The sequence below is a fragment of the Lynx rufus genome, unplaced genomic scaffold (assembly GCF_022079265.1).
Source record: "Lynx rufus isolate CCGP_SWC_20201006 ecotype Redwood Valley unplaced genomic scaffold, mLynRuf1.p SCAF_16, whole genome shotgun sequence".
NCBI lineage: Eukaryota > Metazoa > Chordata > Mammalia > Carnivora > Felidae > Lynx > Lynx rufus.
The window spans coordinates 56,175,390-56,203,312 of NW_025814830.1; the positions used below are offsets into that span (position 1 = coordinate 56,175,390).

At 59.1% G+C, this 27,923-nt stretch overlaps 1 protein-coding gene across 1 annotated transcript; it reads right to left on the reverse strand.

The window, feature by feature from the left end:
* Positions 1-856: 856 nt before the first annotated feature.
* Positions 857-27,480, reverse strand: CA5A (carbonic anhydrase 5A). The gene is made up of 7 exons (XM_047077422.1): positions 27,324-27,480; positions 23,831-24,028; positions 10,257-10,375; positions 8,099-8,194; positions 7,887-7,949; positions 3,826-3,981; positions 857-1,000 (listed from the first exon to the last, which is right to left on the reverse strand). The coding sequence occupies exons 1-7, from the start codon at positions 27,478-27,480 to the stop codon at positions 857-859; spliced, it is 933 nt and encodes a 310-aa protein (XP_046933378.1).
* Positions 27,481-27,923: the final 443 nt, after the last annotated feature.

Sequence of the window (27,923 nt, forward strand, 5' to 3'; positions counted from 1 at the left end):
GTGGCTGCCAGGGGCTGGGGGAGGGGGGAGTGTGTCCCAGGGGCAGAGCTCCAGTCTTGAAAGATGTACAGATGGGGACGGGTGGTGGGGACGGCTGTACGACCTCGCGAAGGCACCGCACAGCACAGAACTGTTCGCTTAAATGTGGGTAAGACGGCCACTTACGTAATTGTGTTTCAGTACAATTAAAACCCAAAACCCCACAGGGAGAAACCGTTACATACCTTCCAGAACGGCCGTGAGGCGGCAGCGGGCGCTGAACAGCCACCTTGGACAGCCCTTGCTCTGAAGGTGGAGGTGGGGCTGCGGGCCGAGGAAGACGGGCAGCTTCTGGGAGGCGGGCCAGGCCCGCCCGCGCCTGGAATGTGGGCTTCTCGCCTCCAGAACTGAGGGGCTACACATGTGTGTTGTTCTAGCCCCTCCGGTTTGTGGTCATTTGCCGCAGCAGCCCCAGGACACTGACACAACCCAGGAATCCGGAGGTGGGAAAGACGCATGTGGGGCCCAGTCTCTGCGTCGCCCGGGAAGCACGGGGTGGCCATGAGTGAGGAGAAGCAGAGAGAAGAAAGCACAGACCGCCAGGGGCTGGGCGGGTGACCTCAGTCAGCGGGTGCTTGCTAGGGCGCTGCCGCGGGGCCCCAAGATACCCCGCGTCCCAGATTTCCATTCCTCACCATGCTTAAGTTTCTTTGAAGTGATCTCTTTTCCTTGCAACTGAAAAGTCCATTGACTGAGACAATGATCTCTTTCTCTCTTTTTAACGTCAGAGGTTAGGTCTGATCAGACTGTGAAGCTTGGGACACAGAACTTCCTCTTTTAAAAGTCAGTTCTACCCGCTGACTCGGATATAATGCATTTAGAATCTCATGCCCTCTTCCATAGGCCGGAAGGATGAACGGACCTTCCGGTTCATCAGGGCTTGAAGCGGACGGTAGTTGTTCACCATGGCCTTCTCTTCCTCACCAGGCGCAGAAAACAGGAGCGTGCGAAAGGCGGCCAGCTGGAACGGACAGCAAGCAGAGTGAGCTGGGTGCAGGTACAGCGGGAACCAGCTCCCGAGCGTCCCTCCTGCCTTGCACAGCCGCCCCCCACGCACCGAATCCGGGTGGCCCCGCGTGACCAACACGAGGCGGCAGAGGTGACTCCCAAGCTGGCTCAGAAGACGCGCTGCAGCTTCTATCTTGCTCTCTCGCGTCCCTTGCTCTGGAGAAGCCGGCCGCCATGTTGTGAGGACACCCAACCAGCCCCCTGGGAGGGGAGCCGAGGCCCCCCCCCCACCCCACCAGCCAACAGACAGCACCACCTTGCCAGCCACGTGACGGAGCCACTTTCCAGTCCCACTGAAGCTTTCAGACGATGGCAGCCCCCCACGGCATCTGACGACAATGCCACGGGCGAGCCCAAGCCGGAACCCCGCACGTCCTGACCCACGGCAACTCGGAGAGGTAATCGTGGTTATAGTTTCCCTGAGTCGCCACCTTTTGGGGCTGTTACATAGCAACAGATACGCAGGTACACATAGGCGAATAGGTCCACATGCTCACAAACATACTAGATATACTAATCCATGTGACATAACTGCTAAAGTAACGTTAGAGTCACTTCTCTCTTAAGGAGCTAAACGTCCATTTCTTTATCATCTCGTTTGTTCTGAGTATACTCAGGGGCTCGGTGAGAATCACTCGCGTGTCCAGTTACAAGCGGGGCTGGGACAGCGTATTGAGCAGGCTCGATCTGGACGGCCGGCTGGTGACCTCCCCCTGCAACCCCCCGCCCTGGTGTGAGGGGCACGGAGCCCACGGGCTCAGGCGCTCAGACACAGTGTGCCCATCCGGGGCACGCCCGCTGGCTCTCCCAGACACACTGTGTTCCTCCTCCCCTCCAGCTGGCGACCTCCTGCCACCGTCCAGGGGGTGCACGCTCCTCCCCGCCAGGTCCCCTGGTCAGGGTGAGGGGCTTCTCATCCCGCGTTGGTGTGTAACATTCCCCGCCCGGTCTCACAACATGATCGTGTTTCTACTCCTCCCAGACAGCAGTGTGCAGGCACTGTCCTCATTGTCCCACCCTCTCCGGCTACAGTCCCTGAGTGACAGAAGGGGTCTTGGTGACGCGGGGCCATCTTGTGACCAGGGTCCTCCTTGTGTCTCTGACGGTTCTGGTTTGGGAGAAGAGTGGATCCTCCCGCTTCCCACGGCAAACGGCGTCCTTCCGGGACTTTCGTGTGAGACGACAGTCACAGAATCGCAAGGCCGGAGCCTCAGAAAGAGTGCGCGTGACTGGCGAGGCGGGGCGGGGGCCAGGGCAGCGAGCTCGCTGCGGGTCTGTCGTCCCCAGACTCAGGGTGGCCCGACACAGACAGCCTGTCTCCACACTCGGGAGATTTCCAGAGGAAAAAACACTCTGCTTTTTAAAATGGAAGCAGGTAATATCTATCTACTTACTTTGGGGGGGGGGGGAAGAACACTGAGAAAGGAAGAGGAAGAAAGTGAATGCGCTGCAGAAATGCTGGGGCGGCCAGTATTAACTGTGTGGGCGGATCTGTGGGAGACCGGACACTGCTCTGGGCACTCACTCACCTCCTCCCTGCCCCGCCCGCTTCAGCCTTGCCCGCTGGGACCCACTGTGGCCGACGGGACACGAGCAGACGCCATGCCCGCAGGCGCCTCAGTTGGCCCCGGTCGTGTGCTTGTCTTCTGTGTGTCTGTCCGGACCATGGAGACCGTCTCTGGGGAGCCACTGGCCCAGGGAGCATGAGACACACTGGGCCCGACCCAGACCCCAACCACCCTGCCATCCACAGCCTAAGACAGAGTCTCCCCGGCCAACCCACCACCTGCACGCAGGAAAAGTAAATGCTTGTTTTGAGCCATTGAGTTTTGGGGCGCTTTGTTATGCAGCATTATTGTAGCAATAGCTGACTGATGTAGTCCTTCCGGAATTTTCTCCCAGCGTATATAACGTCTTTAGGTGAGAGAAAGTTCTGCAGTCTCCACTGTTTACTCTTCTGACATCCAAGGGAGCGGGATGAACCCTAAAATCTTCTCTTCTCCTTCAAGGACCCCTCTTCTTGAACGGCTTTGCAAAATTCATCGATGACATTCCTTTCTTGGTTAATGTGTTCACCCGAAAATACCTACTGAGGTCCCATTAGGGGCGAGGACCCAGGTCCCGATTACAATGTCACTTCCGTTCCTGTAAAGTGACTTCAGCCCGAGATACTGAAGAGCAAGCCTTGAGCCCACTCAACCATTCGTCATCAGGGATGTTCTCCACGTCCGAATTCGAGACCGCTAGAGGTCAGGTAGAGCCAAAAAGCGTTTCCTTATGTGCAGTCCCTCCCTCTCTCTCCCTGCCTCTCGATCTCCACCCCATCTCTCTCCCACACTATTATCTCGGGCTCAGAAGAACTGTTCAATCTAAACTGGCTTCTGTTTCAGTCAGAAAATTCTTCTTGTGGGAGAATATCCAAAACACACCAGAGAGGGATGCCTGGGGGGCTCAGTCAGCTCAGGTCATGATCTCGCGGTTCATGGGCTCGAGCCCCGCGTCGGGCTCTGTGCTGACGGCTTGGAGCCTGGAGCTGCTTTGGATTCTGTGTCTCCCTCTCTCCCTGCCCCTCCCCTGCTCACGCTCTGTGTCTCTCTGTCTCTCTCTCAAAAATAAACATTAAAACACACACACACACACACACACACACACACACACACACACACACACACCAGAGAATAAAACCCACGACACTCGCTCACAGCATCTTGGGGACACAGAGCGAGAGGGGTGGGTTCGTTCAGGGCCTCCTGCTATGCTGGGTCAGGCACAACTCACCTGGTTCCGAGCCACTTGGATGGGCTCCCTCAAGATCATCCAGGTGACCGACTCGGTTAGCGGAGGGGTGGTGAGGGACCCCGGGTAGGTCCAGTAATCCCGGCAGACGGGCAGCAGACAGGACGGCTGGAAGGGGCCCATGGCCACCTGCGCCCCCTGGGGGACCAAGACCACAGGCGGCGTCAGGTCTCAGACTGAGACGGGGGGCGTGCAGGAAGGAAGGGGATGGCACCCCATCATTACCCAAGTTTGTTCCCGGGATAAAGACGGGGGTTGGGGTGTGGTGGTCACGTTTGGGAGCAGTAACAAGAAAACGTGACCGTCCTGTGCAGAGCAGGGACCCCCGCCCGATGCTTACACTTTTCCTTTAAAGTTACTCAGTTTTGTACACCTTGGCTGTGAAGAAAACATTACATTTTTAAAAACTGTGGCAAAGCCACGTACATAACCTGAAAGTCGCCACCCTAACCACTTCTGAGTGTGCCTTTCCGTGGCGCTAACTACAGTCCCATGGCACCCCCCCCCCCAATCCGTCTCCGGGACCTCTCTGTCTTCCCAAACAAACTGCGGCCCGTCACACGCCAGCTCGCCCCCCTCCCCCTGCCCCTGCCCCCCCCACCTCTTTCTGTCTCGGGGAACTGACGCCTCGTGTCAGGAGGACCCCACCGCGACTGTCCCGCGTGACGGCCGGTTTCACGGAGCACAGGGTCCTCCGGGGTCGCCCACGTTGTAGCAGGTGTGAGGAGCCCCTCCCTTTTCAGGCGGAGGAACATTCCACTGTGTGCACGGCCCACGCTCTGCTTACCCGTTCGCCCCCTAAACGGACACCTGAGTTGCTTCCGCCCCTCGGCTCCCGTGAGAAGTGCTGCTGAGAACACGGGTGTGCCGACGCCTCTTCCAGACCTTGCTTTGCAGTTATTTGGGGGTAAGTAGCCCGAAGCGGAGACACTGGATCCCACGCCAATTCCGCGTTTAATTGCTTGAGGAACCGCCAGGCTGTTTCCCGTAGTGGCTGCACCAGAAAATACTACCCTTCTGGGACACCCGGTCTTCCCCTTGAGGCAGCGTCCCCTGACCCTCACGCCAGGACCCTCCTTCTCCGGACAGCTGTCCTCGACCACCATGCGCCGAGCTCCCTGTGCGGCAGCCCGAGGGGATGCTGTCGGCACGTCCCCGGCTCGGGAGTCTCTGTTCAGAACTCACGCCCCCCCACCACCCAGCTGGAATGAGCAAGCAAGAAACAAAATCAGGAACGAGGTGGGGGCAGGGAGCCCGCAGACAGGGACCCCCCTGCTTCCGCCCAGGGCTGGGCCCCCTGAAGAAATCCACCAGCAGGGGTGGGAGCACCGAGGCTGTGGTCCGGATGCCGCTCGGCACGGCGTCTGGAGCAGGTGCGAAGGAGAACCTCTCGGTTCCCCAGCCAGAGGCCCTCGGGCAGGCTGTCGCTCGGTGAAGATAGGATGTCTCGGGGTCCCTGGGCTTGGCAGGCCGAGTACAGAGCCCCCACCCTGCTCTGAAGAGGCGGGGCAGGCCCGGGGGCAGCGCAGCACTGACCGGCACCCAGTGTGCCCAGCTCTGCTGCGGTCCCCGCTCCGGGCCGGCTCTGCGGGAGGGTCTCCCGGCACGGGGAGGACACACGCTCGGCCTCGGGGGAAGGAGACCTCCCTGCTCGTCCAGACCCCGCCACCCAGCTGTCAGACACAGGCGCTTGGGGCCCAGGCGGCCCGGCTGTACCCTAACTGCAGCCCCCCCAGTCAGACACGGAGACTTAGGCAAGATGTCGGAGGCGAGGACGGGAGCTGCTTCACCCCTGCCGTCGGCTAGCACCGCCCGGCTGTGCTGGCTGTGCACTGTGCGAGCAGCAGTCTAGTTAACGCGTAAGGAACAGCAGCAGCGGGGCACCTGGGGGGCTCCGTGGGGTCAGCATCAGACTCTTGATTTCGGTTCACGTCACGGTCTCACGGTTCGTGAGTGCGAGCCCTCGGTCGGGCTCTGCGCTGACGGGGTGGAGCCTGCTTGGGATTCTCTCTCCCCGCCTCTCTCAAAATAAATAGATAAAACTTAAAAAAAGAAAGTGGATTTGAAATACAGTTCACAGAGCCCGGAACCCACACGTTTACAGCTCCCAGGGCTCTGGCGTTCCGTATATTCACGATCGTGACGTGCGGCCATTACTGGTCAGCTTTAGAACATTCTCTGCACCTCAGAAAGGACCCCAGGAAACAAAGAGCCCCAGTAGATGCTCTTTAGCGATCACGCACCCTAAACTCCCCTCACCCCCCGCCACAAATCTGCCTTCTGTCTCCACAGATTTGCCTGTTCTGGACATTTCCTACAAAGAATCCTATTCTGTGTCGCCTTTGTGACCAGGTTCCCGCTCAGCGTTGTGTCCTCAAGACCTGAGGCGCCCAAGGGTGCTGACGGGCCGGACACCTGTTACCGCCAAGTTTCAGAACCACCTGTGAGAGAGCTCCTGCTCCCTCAGCGAAGGAGAAAGTAAGACAGTTGGAACTGACTTTCCCAAAGCCACATAAAGAGTGGCAGAACCCAGACGCTGCAGCAAGTCTGTCCCACCCGGGAGTGGGGGGCGGGGGGCCGCGGCTCGTGCACCCACCGCTGTTCCTTGCTAATTGAAACTTCGGGAGGACCCATGACCGTGCATGTGTCAAAGCCCAAAGGGTGCACGCCACAGAGGTGGCGTCCGAGGCTGCAGATGTAAAGAGTGGCTCCAGACGTTGGTGGCCCCCAGCGTGGGCTGCAGGCGGGGCCACGGAGTCTGGCGGGGTTACCCTCACTGCTCCACGGGACACAAACTCCCGCTCTACAGGCTTTTTGTCCCCTAGACCCTCACTCTTATTTCCCAGGGGAGGAACCAAAGCCCAGGGGGAGCGTCAGGCCCACGGGTGAGGCCCCTGCTGACGCCACGTCTCCCGTGAGACTTGCCCACCAGGCGCTGGGTCGGCCCGCGGGGAGACGCGCTCCAGGGCTTCCGTGGAAGGGAACAGACCCCGGCGTAAACAGCACCTCCCAGCCAGGTCCTCTCTTTCCCACCAAGAGGTGGAGGCCACGCCGTGTGGGAGGGGGGCGTGCACGCGGAAGACCTCCTGGGTTTACTCTGGCTGCAGACCAGCGGGAAAGACGATGCTCCCAGCACCTTGACCTTGCGGAGTTCCTGAGCTGCAGGATGAGGCAGCGGGGGGTGATCTGGTGTTGGCCCCAGGAGGCCGGCCCAGAGGTCAACATCAAGGGGGAGCGCACAGACCCCGTGAACCCGGCGAGGAAGGGCTGGCCCCCAGCTTTCATCTGGAGCCGCTCTTGTCATTGTTACCACGGGTCGGAGCCCATCCGTCCAGGGACCACCGTGACTCCTCGGGTCGCGGAATTCTTTTGTTTGGTACCTGAACAAATAAACTACATTTCTTTGGAATTTCCACCCCTCCATCAAAGTCCTTTCACAGCTGTTGTTGGAGAAAAGCTGCAATGTTGCCATTGTCTTTTGAGCTTTAGTGCAGCAAGGTGCACGCAGGGAGCTGGGGGGGCCGAGCGGGCCAGCTGGCGAGACTCCCCCCGGCGTCCCCGATCTGCTGGGATGGGGTGGTGCTAAGTTGCCCCCCAGGAGTGTGCGCGAATGGACGCTCTTAAATGTGAACGGTTAGGCATTTATTTCAGTCGGTTTAAAACAAATGTTATCCCTGGTAGATGCCATTGCCTGGGACAAGGCTAAAGATTTTTAAAAAACGACAGCGTAAGGAAAAATACTAAGTAACAAACAGTGCCCGTGGCAGGTGAACATGGCAAAACCCTGAATTTTGGGAAGCTCGGATGGGAGTCCGGCACCCCCGTGGTACGGAGGAGGGAGGGGCCCACGGGGAGCAGGGCCCCGTGGACGTCCCCGTGGACGCGGGCATCAGCCCCAGCGAGTCCCATTCCCAGAAGTGGACTCAGACCTCCCTCAGCCCCGCCACCCCCTTCTGCCAAAGTGGCCTTTAATTCCTGCAAACGATCGTTAATTAAGCCAATTCGGTTCTCTGGAGCTGCTGGTTCCAGGCTGCGTGGCCTACCTTATGCTTGACTTCAGGCAAGACTTCTACCAACTTCTGCAGTGGCTCACGGTGGGCCCCCAGCTGCAGGGCGCAGACGAGAAAGGCTCCTTTGAAGAGGCAGCAGGCGGGAGGGGGGCCACACCGCACTCTCCACGGACGGACGGGGTTTCAAAGGCAGCTCCCGGCCACCGCGCACCCGCCCCGCCAGGGGAGCCGCGCCCCAGCATTACCTGTAGGAACACGCCTATCACGGCCAGGCCGCTCTCCCCCAGCACAGCGTCTTTGTAACTTCGGTATTTCGCAGCATTCCAGTGAACGAGGTGCAGCTGAAACCCAGGAGAAAGGACGCGCGTTCACACGAGGCGGCCGTGGCCTCCCCGGGGCAGCCCGCGCGTCCGTTCCGCAGAGTCGGGCCCGCCGCCCGCAGCTCCCGAACTCGGGGCAAACCACCCAGTGAGGCCGATGTGAACGGTGTAACATAGGAATCGGTGCCGGGACGGCTGCCTGTTGCCGGGACGCTCGGTGAAATCTGGATGTCAGATGAACGGCGAACAATTTTTAATGTCAGCGTGTGGTCCCGATTGCATTTTCTTCCTACGTCTGTCACCTCCCTTGGACTTCGTCTGTGCCCTTACTTCACATCCCTCCCTGGGTTTTCCCGAGTCCAATTTCGCCATCAAGACCGGCCAACTGACAAGGCTTTCAATGAGGGGCAGAGGACGAGTCCGGGAGAGACGCTTTCCTGGGTCGCTGGCCAGCGGGAGGCAGGGTGCCGGGGCCTGGCCAGGCTTCCGTGTGATGAGAGCTTGTGGCCCTGCCGATGCTGAGCTTGGCCCAGACCCAAGAGGGGGCTTGGCCGTGGGCACGTATTTCCTGGTGTGCTGGGGGCCTTTCTGAACGGTGACCCGAGCACCAAGTCCACACCGACAGACTCCAGAAAGCCCTCCAGCCTCTCGTGGTCAACTAGCCCCTCCTCCGCAGCCGCTGGAGTCCAGGACTGGGGGCACCTGGTGGAGGGTGTGGGGTCCACATACGCTCCAGGCGGCCCCTCACTCCCACCTAACCCCAGTGCTCCCAGCCACAGGCACCGGGGCCACCGAGGGCGGTGTGAGCTCTCCCCGCCCGTCCATGGCTCACCTGGAACCCCCCACCTGTTGTCCCAGTTCAGTCTCCCAGAAATAAAGACAACTGGGCCCAAGGCCCCAACTGTAACTGCTTCCTTCAGGGACCCCCAGTGACTGGATTTGTCTTCCAAACCTCCACGGGAGACGGGCGCTCCCACGTGGGCCGGAGGCCCGGCCGGGACGGGCCCCGCGGCCCCTGCTCGGCCGGTTCAGGGAAAGCCCCCGGCGGGCCCAGGCTCTGCTCTTGCTTCTGTGCAACAGCCTCTTCCGTTAAGTCAGCTGATCATTAAAAACCACGTGCAGACACACAGTTCCCGAGATAGAAGGCTTGCTGCGTAAAAAGCACGGAACCGGCCCCGCTCCTTCGTGTCCGTGTTACTTGTCAAGTTGTGTCTACTTACAACCAGAGATGTAACTTCCTGTTCATAAACCGTCCCCGGAGGTCGCCTCTGGGGCTGGGATCACAGGTGGGTTTCATGTTTTACTTTGACTGGATCCCAGGCCTGTTTGAGCGACAGCATTACCTCCACCGTGATGGCAGCGAAAAGTTAACACAAAAACAGCCCCTGACCTGAGATGCATCAGGAAGTCAGGTGGTTTGTGGGCGGACGGACATGTGATGAAGCGAATGTGGGCAAAACGCTCGTGGTAGGATCTGGGCGGCAACCTCGCGGGCTCTCCCTGTGCCGACCTGCCAGTCACCGTTGGAAAAATTTCGTGACGAAATATTGGGGACAGTCAAAAAGGCACCGCTCGCCGTCCCACCGTACCTGCGAAAACCAATTCCTAACATTTGTCCTTACTCGTTTTCTTTACGGATTCCCATCTGGGGATGTTGCAAATGTCTCGTTGTTTCAAGAAGGTGATTTCTGTCGTGAAGATTTTCAGGTCTCAGGAGAGGCCCCGAATGCCTTGAGAGACAGGAAGCTTCTAGTCCACGATCGACCAGCAGCGCGGACGTGGCTGCGTGCCGGGCTAAGGGCACAGACTCTGTTGTTGAAGCCCAGCTGGCTGATTTGGCAAGTCACGTGGCCACTCAGCACCTCCGTCTCTCCTTCTGTTAGAGGACAGTATGAATAGTACCCTCGCCCCAGGATGGCCGTGTGGGTGGGACGGGCAGGATGGCCTGGTCCATCGTGAGCGCGGGGAGTCCCGTGCCCCGGGAATCCTTTCTCTGGGCAGCCAGGCTGGTCTGCCGCCCTACAAGCGAGCCTGGCAAGTGGAAAGCACCCACGTCTTTGGTGCTGGGATAGCGTCTACGAACCTCTGCTGGGTACGTGCGGTCATCCACCGTGTGCTCCGAGCCCCACGTGTCCACTGCTCCCCAATGGAAGTGGAACTGCTTTAGCCTGTAGTGGTTTTCCAAGGGGCCGCCGCTGATTCCTGGAAAGTGAAACCAGCAGACCGGTGTGTTAGTTTGTCCGTTGTCGTCGGACCGGGGCTTGTCGTGACAGCGTCTATCTACACTGAGGTCACACAATTTCGCTCTGGAGAGATTGACGTCCTGCTGAAATGACAAACTGGAAGGCGGGCCCCGTGCGAGGCGGCACCTTGTCTGTTCACCCCTGTCCCTGTCACCGAGCCCCAGCTGGCCCACAACAGGCTCAAGGTAGATGCGGGAGTGGATGCAGAGGCCAGTTCTGCCACCAGGTGGCGGCAGGGGGCTCAAGCCCGTTTGGTGCAGCCGTGAAGGTGAAGAAAACCATTTCTGAGACGCACACCAGTCCTCAAAGATTTCCAGACTTTTCTTTAATAATAATAAAAAAATGATGTCTTTTGAATGAAAAAGTGGCAGCTTAAACTCCATCAGCAAAACGAATACGTGATGAGCGGGATGCTCACCTAAGCAAATCCTGAGATGTAACACGCTACCTTCCCGTCAGGCTGAACTGAACGCAGCCCATGGTCAGTCTAGTCTCACCGTATGACCAGACTTTATGGGAACGCTGTTCTTGCTTTTAACTGAAGGGAGCACGTGCTACTGGGCTGGAGACCCCAGCAGATCCCCGGGGTGGCCTTACCCGCATCAACGCCTCTGCGTGGCGAAAGCAGGGAAAACATTTAGTGGTGTGGCGGATGCTATGACGGTGTCAGAGGCTACTGGCGAGGGGTGCTTTCTATCCTGTTTTTGCCGTAAAAAGTATAAGAAGCAGAAAGCACCGAGCAGATTCAGTTCACGACTCTGCCCTCGACCAGATCGTAGAGCTTCCCGCCGTGTTTCTTCGCTTGGAAATGAGCGTTGTTGGTCTAGAACGGCATTAGGGTCTCACCTAGTTGAGAGGCCGTATGGTTTTATGAGGTGATCTACTCTCCCGAGCACACATACATGAACGATATTTCAATTTTTAAAAGTACACAGAAAGAAGCGTATACAACACTATAAGTCACGAGGTCTGAATGTACAGGCGCCCACGGCACACACAGCGTGAGGAGCCTCTCCGCAGGCGGGAAGGCAGGACGGATGGGAGAACCTCCCAGCGGGTTCGAATCGCAGGGCTTTAATGGAGATTTTCTGTGGCTAAAAGTACACAGGGGGATGATTTTTTTCCCCGGAGGGGACACGATGCTCGGGCCCACTGGCCCTTGTAGCTTTGGGTCCCATCGTCATTTACTAGGGGAGGTGAGGCAGGTTGTTGGTAATCCCAGCAGTGGGAGCTAGGATTTGAGCCCAGATGTCACACCAAATCCCACGCGTTTTCCACTTGATCCTTCGAAGCAGGAAACACGATCTGAGGAAATTACAGGACCACGAAGTCGGGCAGCGGAAACCTTTGTGCTCGTTCCCGCCTGGTGTCCGTGGCACGAGGGGCGTTTGCGGCACTGGCCAGCCAGAGACCTCGTGCCACCAAAGCACACCCATCAGTGAGCAGGTGGCAAGCCTGAGGGGTGAGGGTGCATCCCACCGAAAACACCCGTGTAGAAAAATCTCCCGGGTTGTGAACCACAGAGAGCCGGGGGTGGGAAGCCGCTGCGGTGGGAGGGGCCTGTGGGAACCCCCACTACTCCTTTCTCAGCCCGTGAAGAGCTGTAGACTCAGACTTTCTTACCCTCCGCCCGTGGACGTGGCCTCACGCTCTCCCGCCAGCGGCCTCCGGCCTATCTGCTTCCACAAGGGAATGAAAATGGAAACCCATCCTTCGGAATCCTGGGGCTCAGACCCCCCTCAGAAAAGAAGGGTCCTCTTCAGCGGGGCCTCCGGGACAGGTATCTCCTTCATGCTGACATCTGACCCTCCGTAGATGAACATCAGTATCCCGGGCGGGCCGGGGACCAGGCGGGCTCATAACACAAAGCCCAGAAGGCTGTGGCGCCTCCTAGCCTTGTCATAGGCAAACACAGACAAGGAGGTCAGCAAATGGTGAGCTGGTCTGGGAAGATAAGTGAGGGGAAGGAGGTGTGGGCAGACGGAGGAGAGTTTACAGCCTGGGCTGGGCTGGGGGGGCGGGGCCTGGGCTGGAGGGGCGGGGCATGCTGAGGCAGGCTGGCGGACACGCGTGGAATCTGCGTGGAATCTGGCCGTTTGGCCAACGCAGGGCTTGGTCTCCCTTTCGGCCTTTAGGTGCACGTCAGGAAGAGTGAAACAGCAGGCCAGAAAACACGGTTTCTATTTTCAAGACCGCCCCAGGTCACCCGGCGACCCCAGCCCAGGCCTGCCTGGAGGTCCAGCCCCTTGGCTTGTGTAGCCAAACTCCACCCCCTTCCCTGCCAGGAAAGTTAGGAACTCAACCTACGGCTGCAGCTCTGGATAAAATAACCTCAAAATGACTTTTCATAAGGACGGTGTACTGTCAGGGTAATTACCTTTCATTAGACAACGTTACAAAGCAAGCCTAATTCGCGAGCTGGGGGCCTTTCGCTGGCCAGGCCCCTTGCCCCAGACTTGGGCATCGGTGGGCTGTTTTGCACCCAGCTGTCTCCCTGGGCAGGGGCATCGAGACGTGATCGGGGAATTACACCAGCAGCAGCCAGACCCTCCAAACACCCCGAGGAAGCTGACCCCATGCTGAAATCTGCCGTCCCCAGATGCTATGGTCTCGGTGCTTACAGCAGTCGCTCTTAGTAGCCATCTATTTGTAGTTCGGTGCTTGTACCAAGATAAGCAGGCTTTTGGCAGAGGCGCGGTTGTTTTAGGGCTTAAAATAAGTACAAGAGAAGTTTGAGATGCTCTAATTAGTTAACACTGAAAATAACACAACGTCGCCAAGCATCAGCCTGTTCTTGGTGCCACCCTGGGATCTAACGAACGTTCCGAAGCTGTGACACACGAGAGCTAAGAGTTTGCATGTGTCCCCTGGACCAGGAAGACCTCTGTCATTCTCTCAGCAAGTGGGAACCTCAGCTGGCGGCCAGCACACCATCCGTGCTCCAGCAGCACAACCCCACCCCCTAGGATCCTGCATAAAGGGAATCCAGATTGCTCTCTGGTAGTTACGCTCTAAGATCATCACGTATTGGCTCCGGTTTTAGGGTTTTTTAAAATTTTTTTTCAAGGTTTATTCATTTTTCAGAGACAGAGAAAGATAGAGCATGGCAGGGGGGCGGCTAGGGGCAGAGAGAGAAAGAGGGAGACACAGAACCCAAAGCAGGCTCCAGGCTCCGAGCTGTCAGCACAGAGCCCGACGCGGGGCTCGAACTCACGGACCGCGAGATCATGACCTGAGCCGAAGTCAGACGCTTAACCGACTGAGCTGTCCAGGCGCCCCCTGGCTCTAGTGTTAAAGCCAGGCGGACTTGGACTCAAAGCGATTTCGCGTAGCTCACCTTCGCATAGGCTCTTTTGTTTCTCTGAATCTCGAGACAATGACACCTACTTCGTCGGCACACGGTGAGCATCAAATACAGGAACGCTTACAGAACGCCCCCGGACACGGCGCCTGGAGCCCAGAAGGGGCTCTACAGGTGGTTGCACTTTCCGTTATAATTACTGGTATTACTGTCATTACTAAAATTATCATCACCATCATCATCACCATCAAAGCAGAGATATGCAGAGACCTGAAGCCGCCACTGTCACTCCCCAGAGAGGACCCACAGACCTCGACGGGCAAACGCACTTTAAGAAAGTGTCTGTTAGAAGGGGCTGGGCCAGCCCCCGAAGCGCAGAAGAAGTCGACGCGCCTACGATGCGCCGCACCCTCTACGAAGCACTGGGGACCGAGAGGGAACGAGACAGATGGGGCCCTGTCCTCTCAGAGCTCAGAATCCGCAGGGACAGGCAGTCAGAAAATGCGTAGTGAGCGCGAGCAGCTAGGAGCGTCGTGGCGGGCACGGGGGGTGCTCTGGGGCCCTACTCCACAGCGGAGTGGTGGGAGCACCACAGCGGGCCTCCCTGAGGAAGTGGGGCTTCCGCTGAGCCCTAAGGATGGAGACAAAGAACAATTCTAGGCAGAAAGCAACAAGAGGCAGGGAGGACGGGAGGGAGAGAGAGCAGGCCACCGAGGCGGCCCAGACGGAGAGTCCGAGGGGCTGCGGCGTGGGGTCTGCACAGGGCGCGAAGGGGCAGGTGCGGCAGAGGCCAAGCCAGGCACTGTTGTCAACAGACCGAGTGTTCCTGTCTTTAAAAGCAGACGCGTCACGCAAGGTTTGCCCAATGCCATCAAGTGTTTGATTCCTCAACTGCCCTGGCCTGACTCCAAACTGTCCTCCCGGGAAGGCGTGCAAGGGGGACACGTGCCTGGGTGTGGGCTCGAGCCCCTTCCCAGACAGTGTCCCCTCTCCCGAACGTGTCCCAGGGGTCCACTGGCTCAGAAGGCCTTAAAATCATCCTCCCCAGGCCTCCCCGTGGCTCCTCGCAAGTCCCTCCTCTTCCTCCCCGCCCCCCAGGGGTCTCCCCCCTCCCCGTCCCCTCCCAGATGGTCTCCCCTCCTCCTCTTCCCCCTACGCCCCTCCAGGCCACATGCTCTGCATACTGTCTACGACTGGCCCTCTTCCTCTTGGAGATCTCCTTCTGTCCCACACACCCCTCCTTCTGCCGCCCTGAGGGCCACACAGGGTTCCTGGGAGGGCGCCAGCCGGAGGAGGGCGCGTGGGGAGGGGTGCGGGACGGGCGGGGGCTTGCACTCAGTACCCTTGACGTGGGTCACCTTTCCAATTTACCTTTCCGTGTACGTCCCAACTCGAGATGTCCTTGCGAGGGCGGACGGCGCCTTGGGCCCTCAGCGCTGCACCGGCTCGCGGAGTCCTTACCGGAACTTTGCCGAGAGAACACGGCATGACCTCTCTGCCGCGAACGTCCAACCGGAGCTTCTTGGGCACAGCAAGAACGATTAATTCCTGGGTGCCCCTCAGAAGCAGCGGTCAGTGGCGTTCCAGCGACGGAGAGCAGCTACCACACTGGGCATTACGATGTGACAGGTGGCCCGGTGAGGATCCCCCTCCCATTTCCAGGCTGATTCCCGTTAAGTGGAGCGTTTTGTCAGACAACTGCCCTCGACACCAAGGGCAAGGCCATGACGGACCCACGGGAGTGGTCGGGGAGGGTTGGACCAGACGGGGGCTCAGACTTGCCATGTTGGCTGGGAGCTCCCCTCGGCCCCTGGGCACGTAATCTGTTCCCAAGCTTGAGGAGCTGGTGGTCTGGACAGATGCAGGGAGGCGGAGGAGGAGGAGGAGGGGGGCGGGTGGGAGGGCTGCCCCAGCCCTGTGCAAGTGAGTCTCAGTCTCAGGGGAGGGAGGGTGTGTGTGGAGAAGAAAGAAAGAAGGATGAATGCAGGGAGGAGAGAGGGGAGGCTGGAGCGGGGCAAGGAGGTGGGGGGGAGGAGGAGAGGGCAGAAGGATGGCTCTGGGTTCTCGGGCCTTCCCAGGCAGGGCTCTCATTCCCGCTGAGAACCACAGAATGCAAGCCCGGAGAACCACACTCCACCTGACCTGCAAACAAACGACTGTCTCTGCCCTCCCAATACCCGTGCCCAGGGACCAAGGGAGGAGACAGCAGATAGATAAGGAACGAAGGTGGAAAGAACTCGAACTGGATAGACCGCCGACAAATTTGCGGGACAAGATAACTGCTCCGGGACATTTCAGCTCCATCAAGGCGGGACTGTGGTCGGCGCAGCCACACGCCTCTCCTCTCCGTGAGGCCCAGGACCCCCTCCCGGAGTCCCCTCCTCCCCCAGGGCAGAAGCTTGAACTACCTCCCGCCTCCCTGCAGGCGCCTCGCCTCCGGCAGCAGGTGGAAAGGTCCCCGGGACTCGGGTCCTGAGTGGGACGATGCCGGGGACAGAGAGATAGCAGAGTGGTTCCTGCTGCCGTGTTCCTGACCCGACTCCGGGCCCCATCTCCCGCCTGCCTTCCCAGGAGGGAGCCCCGGATTCTTCCAGGCAGCTCCGTTTTGGCTGGTGTGACTCGAGCCAGCTTCTCTGGCTCGCACCTGACGGTCCCCACGGATGGAAGTGAAGTCTGCAGACCTCACCGCTCGGCGGGCCTGCCTCCACTCCAGGAGCCAACATCCACTGAGCGCCTGCTGTGTGCACCGGGTGCTGAGCTCAGTGGTGGGTGGCCTCGCGCCCAAGGACCCGGGCCCAGCTGGGATCTCTTGGCACTGGCCGTGGTTACCAACTGTCCTTTGGGGGATAAAAGGCTGTCGTTGGCCCCACTTTACAAGTGACTTAAAATTCACTTTGACGTTGGAAGGAGCATTAATGTACCTGTGGCTCTAGCACCTGACGCCTCAAACTGCCCATCACTGTCCTTGCAAGTGAGGGACCCCCCACACGGGCAGCTCACACGTCAGGATGCCGCCGACCCGCCTGCAGTTCCAGATTTTCTCCCTCCGCCAGCTGAGTGGGTCACACAGAGTCCCCCGTGGTCAGAAAAGGCCAGACCCCGCCTGGCCGGCGGCGGCTTCTCCGCCGTCTCCGTGCTCCCCCTAGTGGAAGACGTTAGACGCGCACATGGCCCGAGCCCCGCTTGGGTCATTTCATTTACGAACAAAGGCAACAACTGTCATCAAATTGTTAATTCAGCTCCCAGAGCGCCAAGTGCTTCCCAGAGCCCTCCTTAATTCCTCCGGAGTCAGGCGGACCTTCCCTTTACAGAGGAGGAGACTGGGGGTCAGAGAGGACCAAGGATCAGAGAGTTTAGGCGACTTGGTAGAGCTGACGGCCTGCTCCGCACGCTTCTCTCCCTCTCTCTCTCTTTCTGCCCCACAGCAGGACCCTCACCCCCATGCTGTACTCCCCCTGCACCTTCAGGAATACTTGTGTGGCCTCTGGGTGCAGAGACTCAGCACAGGGGCCTGGCCCCCACAGGACACGGGTCCAGCGTGTGGGACAGAGGCGATTTCCCCTCTGTGGCCTACCCCCCCCCCACCCACTCCCCTAGACAGGTGCACGGGGTGGGAACAGGGATAGGGCAGCAGGGCACCCGGCCTCCCTGGCGTCAGGCTCTACCCTGCAAGGCTGCAGAGCCCTGGCTCCTTTTCTGTGGACGGCGAGCACAGTGTGGGGTTTGGAAACAGCTCTCGGCTGAATGTTGGATAAGGGCGTCCCCTCTCCACGTGTGGGAACATTTTCTATTTTTGGGGGGTAATTTCGAGGATCAAAGGGGATAAAAGCTGTACCCCGCTCAGCACATGGCTTTGCCACATGAGGAGCACCCGGCCACGTCCAGCAGCAACAGCGACTATGGGTCATTGAACACGCATCTCTTTCGTGGCCTCTGAGCACCCATCTGGCAGACTGGGCGGGCGCTGTCACCCCTTCCAGAAGGATCGTCCTTCGGGACTGGGCAAGAGGGCTTCCCGGGAGAGGAGGTGTGTGTGGGGGGAGAGGAGGCCCTGCCTTTGCCGACTTTCCTCCCTTGCTCCCTCTGCTCCCAGGAAGCTCTCTCCCTCCAGCGCCCCTGCACCAGCCCCCACGGCCCCGGGCCCGGGCCGTCAGCTGCTTCTCCAATCCCTTGGAACGCCCCGCTGTCTCCACCTGTCATACATCATCCCTGGCTGGCGCTAATCTCCAAGCGCGCGTATTCCTCGCCCTCTGGAAAAAAACTGCTGGACCCTTCCACGCCGACGGAGAATGTCCTCAGCCTCCCAGTTATGTTTCTGTCTGAGTTTCTGGCGGTCACCTGTTTGCGTAACCGGACCTGAGTGATCACAGATCCTGCACAATTACTTCTACGGCGAGTGCCTTCCCCGCTCACTTCCTTTCCTGCTCGTGGGGCACTTCCTTGCCGTCGATTCAGTGTTATTTTTGAGTTGTGGGACTGTCTCCTTTTTCTCATTTTCTTGCCGCAAATGTGTTTTAACGGGCTCCAGTCTTCAGCTGCGTTTTTCATTTCCTTTGCTCCTGGCAGTTCCCAATTTTCAGTGGCGGTGAGCAAAGAGGACGGGAGATGTGGAAACAGGGAGAGAGCCTGGGAATTGAGCTGGGGGCGGGGGGGAGGGTGTGGGGCATGTGAAATTGAGGAGGAGAGACAGAAAGGAAACTGGGTTTTTGGGAAAATGACAAGTAAAGTAAAACCAGATTGGCCTGGGTGGACACGAGCCACGGGGGGAATTATCTAGTAATTTATATGGCCAGAGAGAGACACCCAGATAATTCTTTCGGTCTGTGGCAGTGGGGGGGGGGGAGGGGGTGGCGAGTCCCTTTGGATCAGATTGAGAAGGTGGTGCAGAAGCCAGAAAGTGAGGGTCAGGCCCAGGTCAACGCACAGGCCTGGCTGCATCAGGGCGCGACGGTCTTGAACGCTGACGGCCGCCTGACTCGGGTGGGCCAGGGTCAGTGCAGGGTCAACAGCAAGCATGCCAGGCCCGGTGGAGAGAGCTCGGGGTGCGCCTCCCAGCCCCGGCCACCCTCTCTTCTGGGCACAGCACCTTGCTGCAGGGCGGGCTCGTCCTCCGTCACCGCGGTGCGCTCCAGCCGCCACGCGGGGGTTCGAGGGTCAGCAGCCCGGGCCTGAGCTGTGATCGCCGGGGCAGGGGCGCTGTCGCTCCAAACCGCTCAATCCGGAGGGTGAACCAGAACGGCAGGTGCGTCTCTGGCCCGGGATGACCCCACCAGAGCGGAGCAGGGGCCCCAGGGAGGATTCAGCTTCCTTCCACCTTCCGTTCCATTCCTTCCATTCCTTCTGTGGGCCGTCTGCCACCTGACTCAGCCACACCCCAGACTTTTCAGGATCTGAGCCGATACATTTCCCCTTTTTCGCTTCGGCCAGTCTGAGTCGAGTCTCTGCCACGTGCAACGGTCTTAGCCAGTACAGACGAGGCCTCGCTTGGAGAGCCCACGAGAGCTCAGAGGCAGCAGGGACTGTGGGGGCGGGGGGAGGGCCTGGGACAGTGACGCGTGGGACCGACTGGAACTGGGCCCTGGGAGATGGCCGCGTTCTCCTCCCCGCCTGGGATCAGTGACTGTTGGAGACTGAGGCCGGCCGTGCGGGAGTATTTACACCAGGGCAAGCGGGCAAAGCTGTCAATGGCTTCCGGTCCCTCCCCCGAGCCCTAGAGGGCCAGGTGCCAAACCCTTGCCAGCACGCCGCTGGCCAGGCTCGCCTGGGCTCGGCTTCCCTGAGGACCCACCTGGGGTCTCCAGGCCCCGTGCTCTGACCGCCCGCCTCTGTGGGTCAAGTGCAGCGTCCCCCCGGCCCTGGGCCTCAGGGACCCAGGCTGCCCCCGCATCGCATTTGAGCAGAAAGCGAAACGAGGGAGGCGGCCGGTTCCCAGGTGACTCCCTTCCATTTCTGCTCTCTCAACTCGGTCACTTTTTTTGGTCTTCTGTATTAGGGCTCTGGGAAACAAGGGGCGGAACTATCATTACTCAAACTGACTTAAGCAAAAAGAGAGATTTATTGGTCCGGGGGCTGCATTGGCCTCAGGCACAGCTGCATTTAGAGGCTCCGACAAGGGCCTCAGGCCTCAAGTTTCCTCCCCTCTCTTGGCTTTGCTCTCCCCTGAAGACCGGCGGGCCCGGCTCCCAGCTGCCCCTGCACAACACAGGCGGGAAGGGATTCTCTTCCAACGCCTCCCAGGGGAGCTCTGGCGCTCAGCGGTCTGACCGGGGTCGCACGCCCGCCCCGGGACAGATCCCGGAAGCAGAGAGAGGCTGCCGGGGCTGGCCGTGCCCAATTCTGAGTTACTCTTGGGGTAAAAATTCCAGAGATTGAAATTCTTGACCAAGAGGAGGCCTTGAGCTGTGACTCTGGGGATAATTACGACCTGTGATAGCCTAGTTCTCCAGCCTCGAACCTGAGCCTGAGCTCCCGTGGGGTTCAGAAACATCTAGAGCCCAAGTCACAGGTGCTGTTAAGACTCCCATACAGAAATAACGGCAACAACCTCACCCTGGAAGCATCACAGAGACGTCCCCGCTCCACCTGTCAGGGCAGTCGGGCGTGGGCTTGGCCGGCACCCTCAGCAGCTGCTGGCTCTCTGGGGACCTGACCATGAGCCCAGGACCTTCTCCCCATGTGCCACGTGGGGTCAGTGCCTTGGCTTCACGCCCGACCTCTGTGGATGTTGGGTGCAGATTTTTCCCAGAGAGAGGTCACGCTTGTGAAGTTCCCTGCTCTGGAGAGCACAGAATCCCGTCGTGCGGGCTCTGTGACTTCTGGCCATGGACATCTCTGTGCCTCATTTTTCTTATCTGTCAAATGGGAGCCAACACCCATCTCAGCAATCCTCAGGAGTACTCAAGTTTCTGTAAGCAAAGCGTTGCCGAGGAGAAGGGTCCAGCAAACAGCGGATGTGGTGACTCCAGTGGGCTTTCCAAGCAGCAGGAACTGGGTTTGAACCTGACCCTCCACTTGCCGCGCTCGACCTTGAATGAGCCACGTCTCTGGGCCTCTGTCCTTGAGGAGAATGAGGAGGCAGACGCTGTCTGCTGTGGTGTCTGCTTAGGGCCATGCTGTTATCCATTGGATGGAGGTACTTTTTTTTTTTTTTTAACGTTTTTATTTTTGAGACAGAGAGAGACAGAGCATGAACGGGGGAGGGACAGAGAGAGAGAGAGGGAGACACAGAATCGGAAGCAGGCTCCAGGCTCTGAGCCATGAGGCCAGAGCCCGACGCGGGGCTCGAACCCACGGACCGCGAGATCGTGACCTGAGCCGAAGTCGGACGCTTAACCGACTGAGCCACCCAGTCGCCCCTGGAGGTACTTTTGAAAGAGGATGTTCACTCGTCTGTGCGGCAAAGCTTCCGCCTTCTAGAAAAAGCATTGCAATTTACCCTGGGACCACTGCTTCCCGGAGCATGTGGTCTCGGTGAGGCTATCACTCGGCGTTACGGGTGCTCCACTGACCAGCCACTGACGAGGTGCCACGCTCAGCCACCACACCCTTTCCCCTGGGAATCTGAACAATTTTTGTCCAATGTATCCTAACGATACACAGGCAGGAGTCCTAAGTGACCTTCGAAGCTTTTTGTATTTTATGACTGAAAGGAAAATAAACCTATGTAGATATCAGTAAGACCCATAACTGCACATAATAATTATACGGGAGGAGTATGAATTCTAGAGGAACTCATCCACAACCATATCTGTTTTTCCCCAAATTATTACTACATTCACATAACTAATAACCAAGCAATGAAAAGTTCCGGAACTATTATTCTTTGTTCAGTCTTTTCAACTTGCTGCATAAGGGGCACCTGGCTGTCTCGGTCAGTAGAGCATGAGGCTCTTGATCTTGGAGTCGTGAGTTCAAGCTCCACGTTGCGGGTAGAGTTTACTTCAAAATAAATCGGGGCACCTGGGTGGCTCAGTGGGTTTAGCGTCGGACTTGAGCTCAGGTCATGATCTCACAGTTGACGGGTTTGAGCCCCGCGTCGGGCTCTGTGCCGACAGCTCGGAGCCTGGAGCCTGCTTCGGATCCTGTGTCTTCTTCTCTCTCTGCCCCTCCCCCGCTCACGCTCTGTCTCTGTCTCTCAAAGATAGACATTAAAAAACGTGTTTAAAAAAAACAAAAGCGATAAAGTTGCTGCACAAAAATTTTTTAAAATGGTACAACCACATTGAACCTGGAAATTCAATTTTAGTTGTTCCTTGGGAATCCGGACTTGGAAGAGACCAGCGAGGGCACAGAAGGCAGCCCACTGAGTAGGTGAGCACACACATCGCTGTGCCGGGCAGCTCCAGTGCTTTCTAGGGTCTGAGAACACAGCTTCCCCTTCTCTCCTTTGAGCCCATCTCATCCTTCCCAGAAGTTCCTCTGTGCGTGCCTTGGCCAGAGTTGGCGTTTTGCCGCACCCCCCGCCCCCGCCGGCCTCAGCGAACGCCATGTGAGAGGCGTGCCCGAGGGTCACGGTGAAGAGCTACCTGGAGAAGCCCCCACCCCGCAGCCGCTCCGTCCATCGGAGGCAGGCCGGTTGAGGCTGGGCCTCCGCTCACCATCCAGACCCTCTCCCGGGGCCGCCGGAAGGCCGGCACATGGGCTGCACGTGGCTCAGGGCGCCCGGAGTGGGGGCTGCGGCTGCTCGCACACTTCCAGGCCGGGTGACACAGAATCAGCGTCAGGACAGAGCCAGGACGCAGGGCTGACACCTCCCGGTGACGGCGGGAGCAGACTGACAGTCTAGGGCCGGCGCTCGGCTCTAAGGAAGGCTCCGCACGCCCTGCGCGAGGGCAAGGCCACGAGCAAGCTCCCGCTCCGGCGTCCTGCTGCCGGTGACCCAGGAAGGCGGACTCAGGTCAGCAGCCAGGGCAGGCGGCAGCAGCCTGCTTCGGGAGCTGGTCCGTGCGACGCCGTGAGCCGCTGACGGCTTCCCTGCGGAGGCCTCGTTTCTTCCTCCAACAGCCTTTGAGGCGGGCGCCCTGCTCCCCACTCCCGAGGGGAGAATCGAGGCTCCTTTGCTCCCTTAACTCCTCATTCGAGGTTCATCCATCAGTTTACTGAGCACCTGCGACGCTCAGCATAAACTAGAGGTCCTGCCCTCCTGGGGCTGGCGTCCTCGCAGGGCGATGATGGGGAAGTAAGATGACTGGGTGCGTGGAAGGGGATGGGCTGAGGGCTGGCCCACGAGGGACCTGGGACTGGGGGCTGGGCCGGGGGTCCCCAGATTCGAGCGCTCCCAAGACTCAGCGTAGAGCCGTCCGCGTGGCTAAGATTTATTACAGCGAAACGACGCAAGCACATTCTGTAGACCGCGCTGTCTGGAGGAAACCAGGCGCCGGCCTCCAGAGCCCTCTCTCGTGGAGTCACACGGGACACACCGAGTCCCCCCGGCATTGAGCCGTGACAACACGTGTGAAGTCACGTCCACCAGGGAAGCCGAGGAGAGGCCTGCTGCCTAAGGTTTCCACTGGGGGCTGGCCGCGTAGCACCCTCTGCCCGTCCGCGCGACAACCCCCGCTCCCAGAAGGAAGACGGGCGAGCAGCATGAACAGGGTTTATGACGATACCGGCAGGTGCTGAAGGAAGGCCAGACGGAATCCGGCAGCAGTCCCGACGGAAAGCAGGGGTGGAAGGCAGCTTCCCAGACCTCACAGAGTCCCTGCTCCGCCCCCTGTGCCTCACAGCCGCTGGGCGTCCTCTGGGCAGGGACCAGCGAGGGGCCCGGCTCTGGATGGCCTGCCCCGGCCTTGGTACAATTTCATTCTGCCTCCGCTTGCGGGCCCCGTCCCCACCGCGCCTCTCTCCCCCCCACCTGCTCCGCTCTCCTCTGTGACCTGCCGTACATGTGCGTTTCTCTCGGCACATCGTTTCTTCCTGACCGGCCCCCAGGATGTGCAGTAAAGCCGTGCAAGTGTCGGGCGTGGGCGTCATAATCCTTAAAGCGAGCGTCACCTCCCTGCCCTGCGACGCTGAGATGCCTCTGTTCTTTGCCCGCAAACACCACGCGTCAGCAAAGCCCCGGTCCCCTTCTCTGCCCACCCCGTGGCCTGGCTGTGACAGGCCCCGGCTCACCTGACCCCTCAGTGGAGTCGTCGAACTCCACCTGTAAGGAGTAGCCGGTGTTCCAGACGTAGAGGCAGCTCTCTGCGGCGTAGGAGACCATGAGAGGCTTCAGCCGCGGGTCGTAGATGCTGTCCCTGCAGCGGATGTTGATGGGGGACTGCCGGGTGCCCCCCGGCACAGAGACGGGGCCCTTCCAGAGGGGGTGCCCTGGGGTAGAGAGAAGGAAGAGAAGGCCTCCACTGATGCACTGGAGTGATTGGTGCCTCAGGGCAGGTGGCCTCGTCACAAACGGGGCCCCAGAGGAGCCAGGTCTCTGGAAACCGGCCCAACGCGGAGCCCGGGGGCCACCAGATGCCCAGCAGCCCAACCCCGGCCCTGCACGTGGGGCCTTCGCTTCATCTCCTCCCTGAACCCTCCCCCCAAAACCGGCTTTCCCGCGTGGCATTGATCTGCTTTGGATCCGCGGTCACCGTCACGGTGTGGTCACGGGAAGTCCGTGCCCCCACCCCCACCCTGGGGCTCCAGCCCACAGGGGTCACGGGAAGTCCGTGCCCCCCCCCCCCACCCAACGTGTTACATTTGCACACAGGGCTGCCAACCACGTGCTCACAGTCTCTGTCCCCTGTGAAAGGGCGTTGCTCATGACCGCGCACCATGAGGTGAGGCTGCTTAGATCCTGAACGGGCTCCCAGGGCCTGTTCCTGGCGGCCGTGCGCCTCCAGGGCGAGGGCCGCGCAGCAAAGTAAGTCTGGTCTTTGCGGACGGACGTGATAAAAGTAATGCGGTATCTTCTTCTCGCTGACTCAACCCTCCCGCCGTGGGTCAAGCACCAGCCTCAGTGCCAGGAAGGACGCACTGAACGGACCTGGACCCTTCCCGCCGCCCGGCTGAGCCAAATCCGGGAAGCCTCGCAGATGCACGAGCCACAGGTGCCAGCTCAGGTGTCCGAGAACTTGCCGCGGCGCGCTGGCAGGCGTTAACGCTGCCCCGAAGGGCCCGCGTGGGCCATGTCTGCCATGGCCGGGGTGCAATGCTCCCGCCAGCACGGACGTCACCAATCCGGCCCGGGGAAGGGACGCACTCCCTCGGCGAAAGGTAGCTCCCGTGGGTCCCGGGGCGTGGCCAGGGAATGTGGGATGGAGACGACTCTGGAACATTTTATAACGCTGTCAGTGTTCTCTCTAGGCTGAGCCACCGGCGACTTTCGGTCACACAGAGGTCCCCTGACCCGCGGTTTCTCTGCCTGCGGTTCCAGCAGCTGGCGGTCAACCGCAGTCGGGCAGCGGACGATCCCGCTTCTCACGTGCTACCGGGTCACTGATGGCCTAAGGCTCGGTCACTCATCCCGCTTCACCTCATCGCCTGGGCGTTTTATCACCTCACGTCATCGCCAGAGTGATGGTAAGCGGTAAGGCCGCGGTGACATTACTTTGATGACGACGTTCCGGTTTTCTGTTTTATTATCGGTCCCGTTGTTCACCTCTGTGCCAAATTTACAGATTAAACTTACTGTAGCTATGTGTGTTTAGGAGAAAACAGTCTACATAAAGTTCCATCCCTTCTTTCCAGAATCCCAGGGGCTCCTGGAACGGCCCCCGGCTCCCGATAATACGCTGGGGGGGGGGGCGGGCGGTGTATTTAGTAACAAACTCTCTTTATCCCCCAGAGGAAATGTTCTGCCAAACAACGGTGCACAAGACGCTAACATGAGGCACAAACCTCTCAGGAAGCTCCAGTCTTCCTTTGGCGGAAGAGACTGTCCAATGTGGCGTTCTGAGATCGCCGTGGAGCCCTGGGGTTCCCCTGAAGGTAGTTTGAAGACCAGTTGACACAAAACGTCACTCTGTCCTGCACACGGGTGTGGGGATGTGCGAGGATGTGGTTGGTCATAGTTAGAGATTGGAGCCCACCTCACATTCCCCAAAAAGGAAGTGGTTAAATACGGCAGTATCCATGCTACGGCCCAAGGTGACAGTAACAACAAGTTAGTGCCTGGGACGTGGTTCCACGTTCTAGGCCGGTCCATCCCCGGCCTCCTCTCTGCCTCCCACAGCGCCGTGTGATAAGTACTGTGACTTCCCGGGGGCCAAGGGGGGAAGGCACCTGCCGAGGGGTCCGGAAGTGGCGGGGCCAGGGTTCCGGTTGAGGGGGCTTGATGTCCATCCCGGTCACACCAAGTGTAAAAGAAGGGAAGGTTGTGAGGATGTCTCCAGTCGAGTCGAGAACACCCAGGTGCAGATCGACATGTCCAGTGGGGTCCGTGTTTGCTTCGGTGAGAAGCCTTGTGAATGCGTGGACCCATTTCCTGTGCGTGGAGGAAAGCGTCAGAGGTGAGCCCTGAGGCACACCTAGCGGTGGCCTCTGGGAGCTGGGCTCGGAGGCTGGTCAGGTGTCAGCGCCTTTCCGTGTGGTCTGAAGTTTACAGGTAGGTCCAGGGCAGGGCCCAGCGTTTTACTTCCGGCTCCCGGTGCCGACCTTGCTGCCATCCTGGGCACCCACTCCGAGTCCGAGTCCGGAACGTTCACTGGGAGCCCACTGTGCACCGGGCTTTCTGCACGTGGTTCCATGTCTACATGACCCTGTGAGACAGGCGCTTCTCCCATTTTACAGACAAGGAGACTGGGGCTCAGGGGGCATGAAAGCAGCCGGCCCCGCTCTCACCTCTGACAAGAGTCACTCGTCCCGAGTGACCACACTCAGGAGCCACCGAGAAGAAGTCCAAGCTCTTCCCACTGGCCAACCTGGACGGTGTGGATATTTTAGGAATGAAAATCAGAAGTGATCTCATCAGCCAGCCTTTTTTTTTTTTTTTTGGACGGAGAAGAAATCTGAGACCCACAATGAGGGAGGTCGCAGAATGTTAAGGACACTGCCGTCAGGGTGCGGCTGACCCGGGGCAGTCTTTGGTTGGATGATGTGTTTTTTTTTTTTTTAATTTTTTTTTAACATTTATTTATTATTGAGAGACAGAGAGAGACAGAGCATGAGCAGGGGAGGGGCCGAGAGACAGGGAGACACAGAATCGGAAGCAGGCACCAGGCTCTGAACTGTCAGCACAGAGCCCGACGCGGGGCTCGAACTCACAAACCGTGAGATCGTGAGCTGAGCCAAAGTTGGACGCTTAACCGAGGGAGCCACCCAGGTGCCCCTGGATAATGTGTTTACTGCACGTTTGCTGAGAATGGTCTCCGCCTGAGGGGTTCTGGAGCTCAAACGACTGGCTGGGACTGGTTGGCGGGGCTAATTTCTAGGGGGCTGGATGGTCCTAGTAACAACCCATCCCAGGGGGCACTTGCTAACTGTCTTCTTCTGAGGGTCTCACCCTCCTGATGGCTCCGCAGAACAGAGCTTAAAGGAATTGGCCAAGTTCACCCACAGGAAAAGGAGACAGACTGGGAACCTGAACCCCAGCAGGCCGGTTCTAACGCCTCTCATTTTGGAAGACGCTACAGAATTAGCCAAACATCAAAGTGCACCTGGGGAAATCTGAGGGCCCACTTACCAGTATCAGTCTGATTTCTCTGCACACAAGGACCCTGTGAGCACCTTCGCTCCAGCCTCAGCGGATGACTGTGGGGGGTCCCCCACATCCGCTTGACGGAGACGGAGAAATCGGACGGCTTCCAAAGGCTCCTGCCCAACACCGGGGTCCTCAACATCTTCAAACTGCTCCCCTCAGAGCCCCGTAAACACAGGGTGATCTTCCTACCAAAGCTCTCACTTTGTTCTGGACGATCGTGGAACGGGGTTAGCCTACCTCTTTTTGTAGAAACTCACCCAACCCCCCTGATCCCGAAGGTTAAATTTCAACCCGCGCCTGCCCCTACTTCTGGACGATGCTCAGTTTGGCATAGTGGTGGGTGCCCCTCGACAGACCTGTGGCCTTCACCGTGGCCGGCCCCTCGGTTCGCTTTGATCTGGTAAACAGCAGAGTGTGCCGGGGAGTCGGGAGCACACAGTGGAGAGCGCACTGCTCGTCCTGGCGAAGAGGGCAAGAGGCAAATAGGAGAGAGCAAAGGCCTTGTTCCTGGACGTTGACCCCTAGTTTGGAGCCGTGTCGTATGCATGTAGGGCCAGGCACAAAGCCGTGCCGTGTGTATGT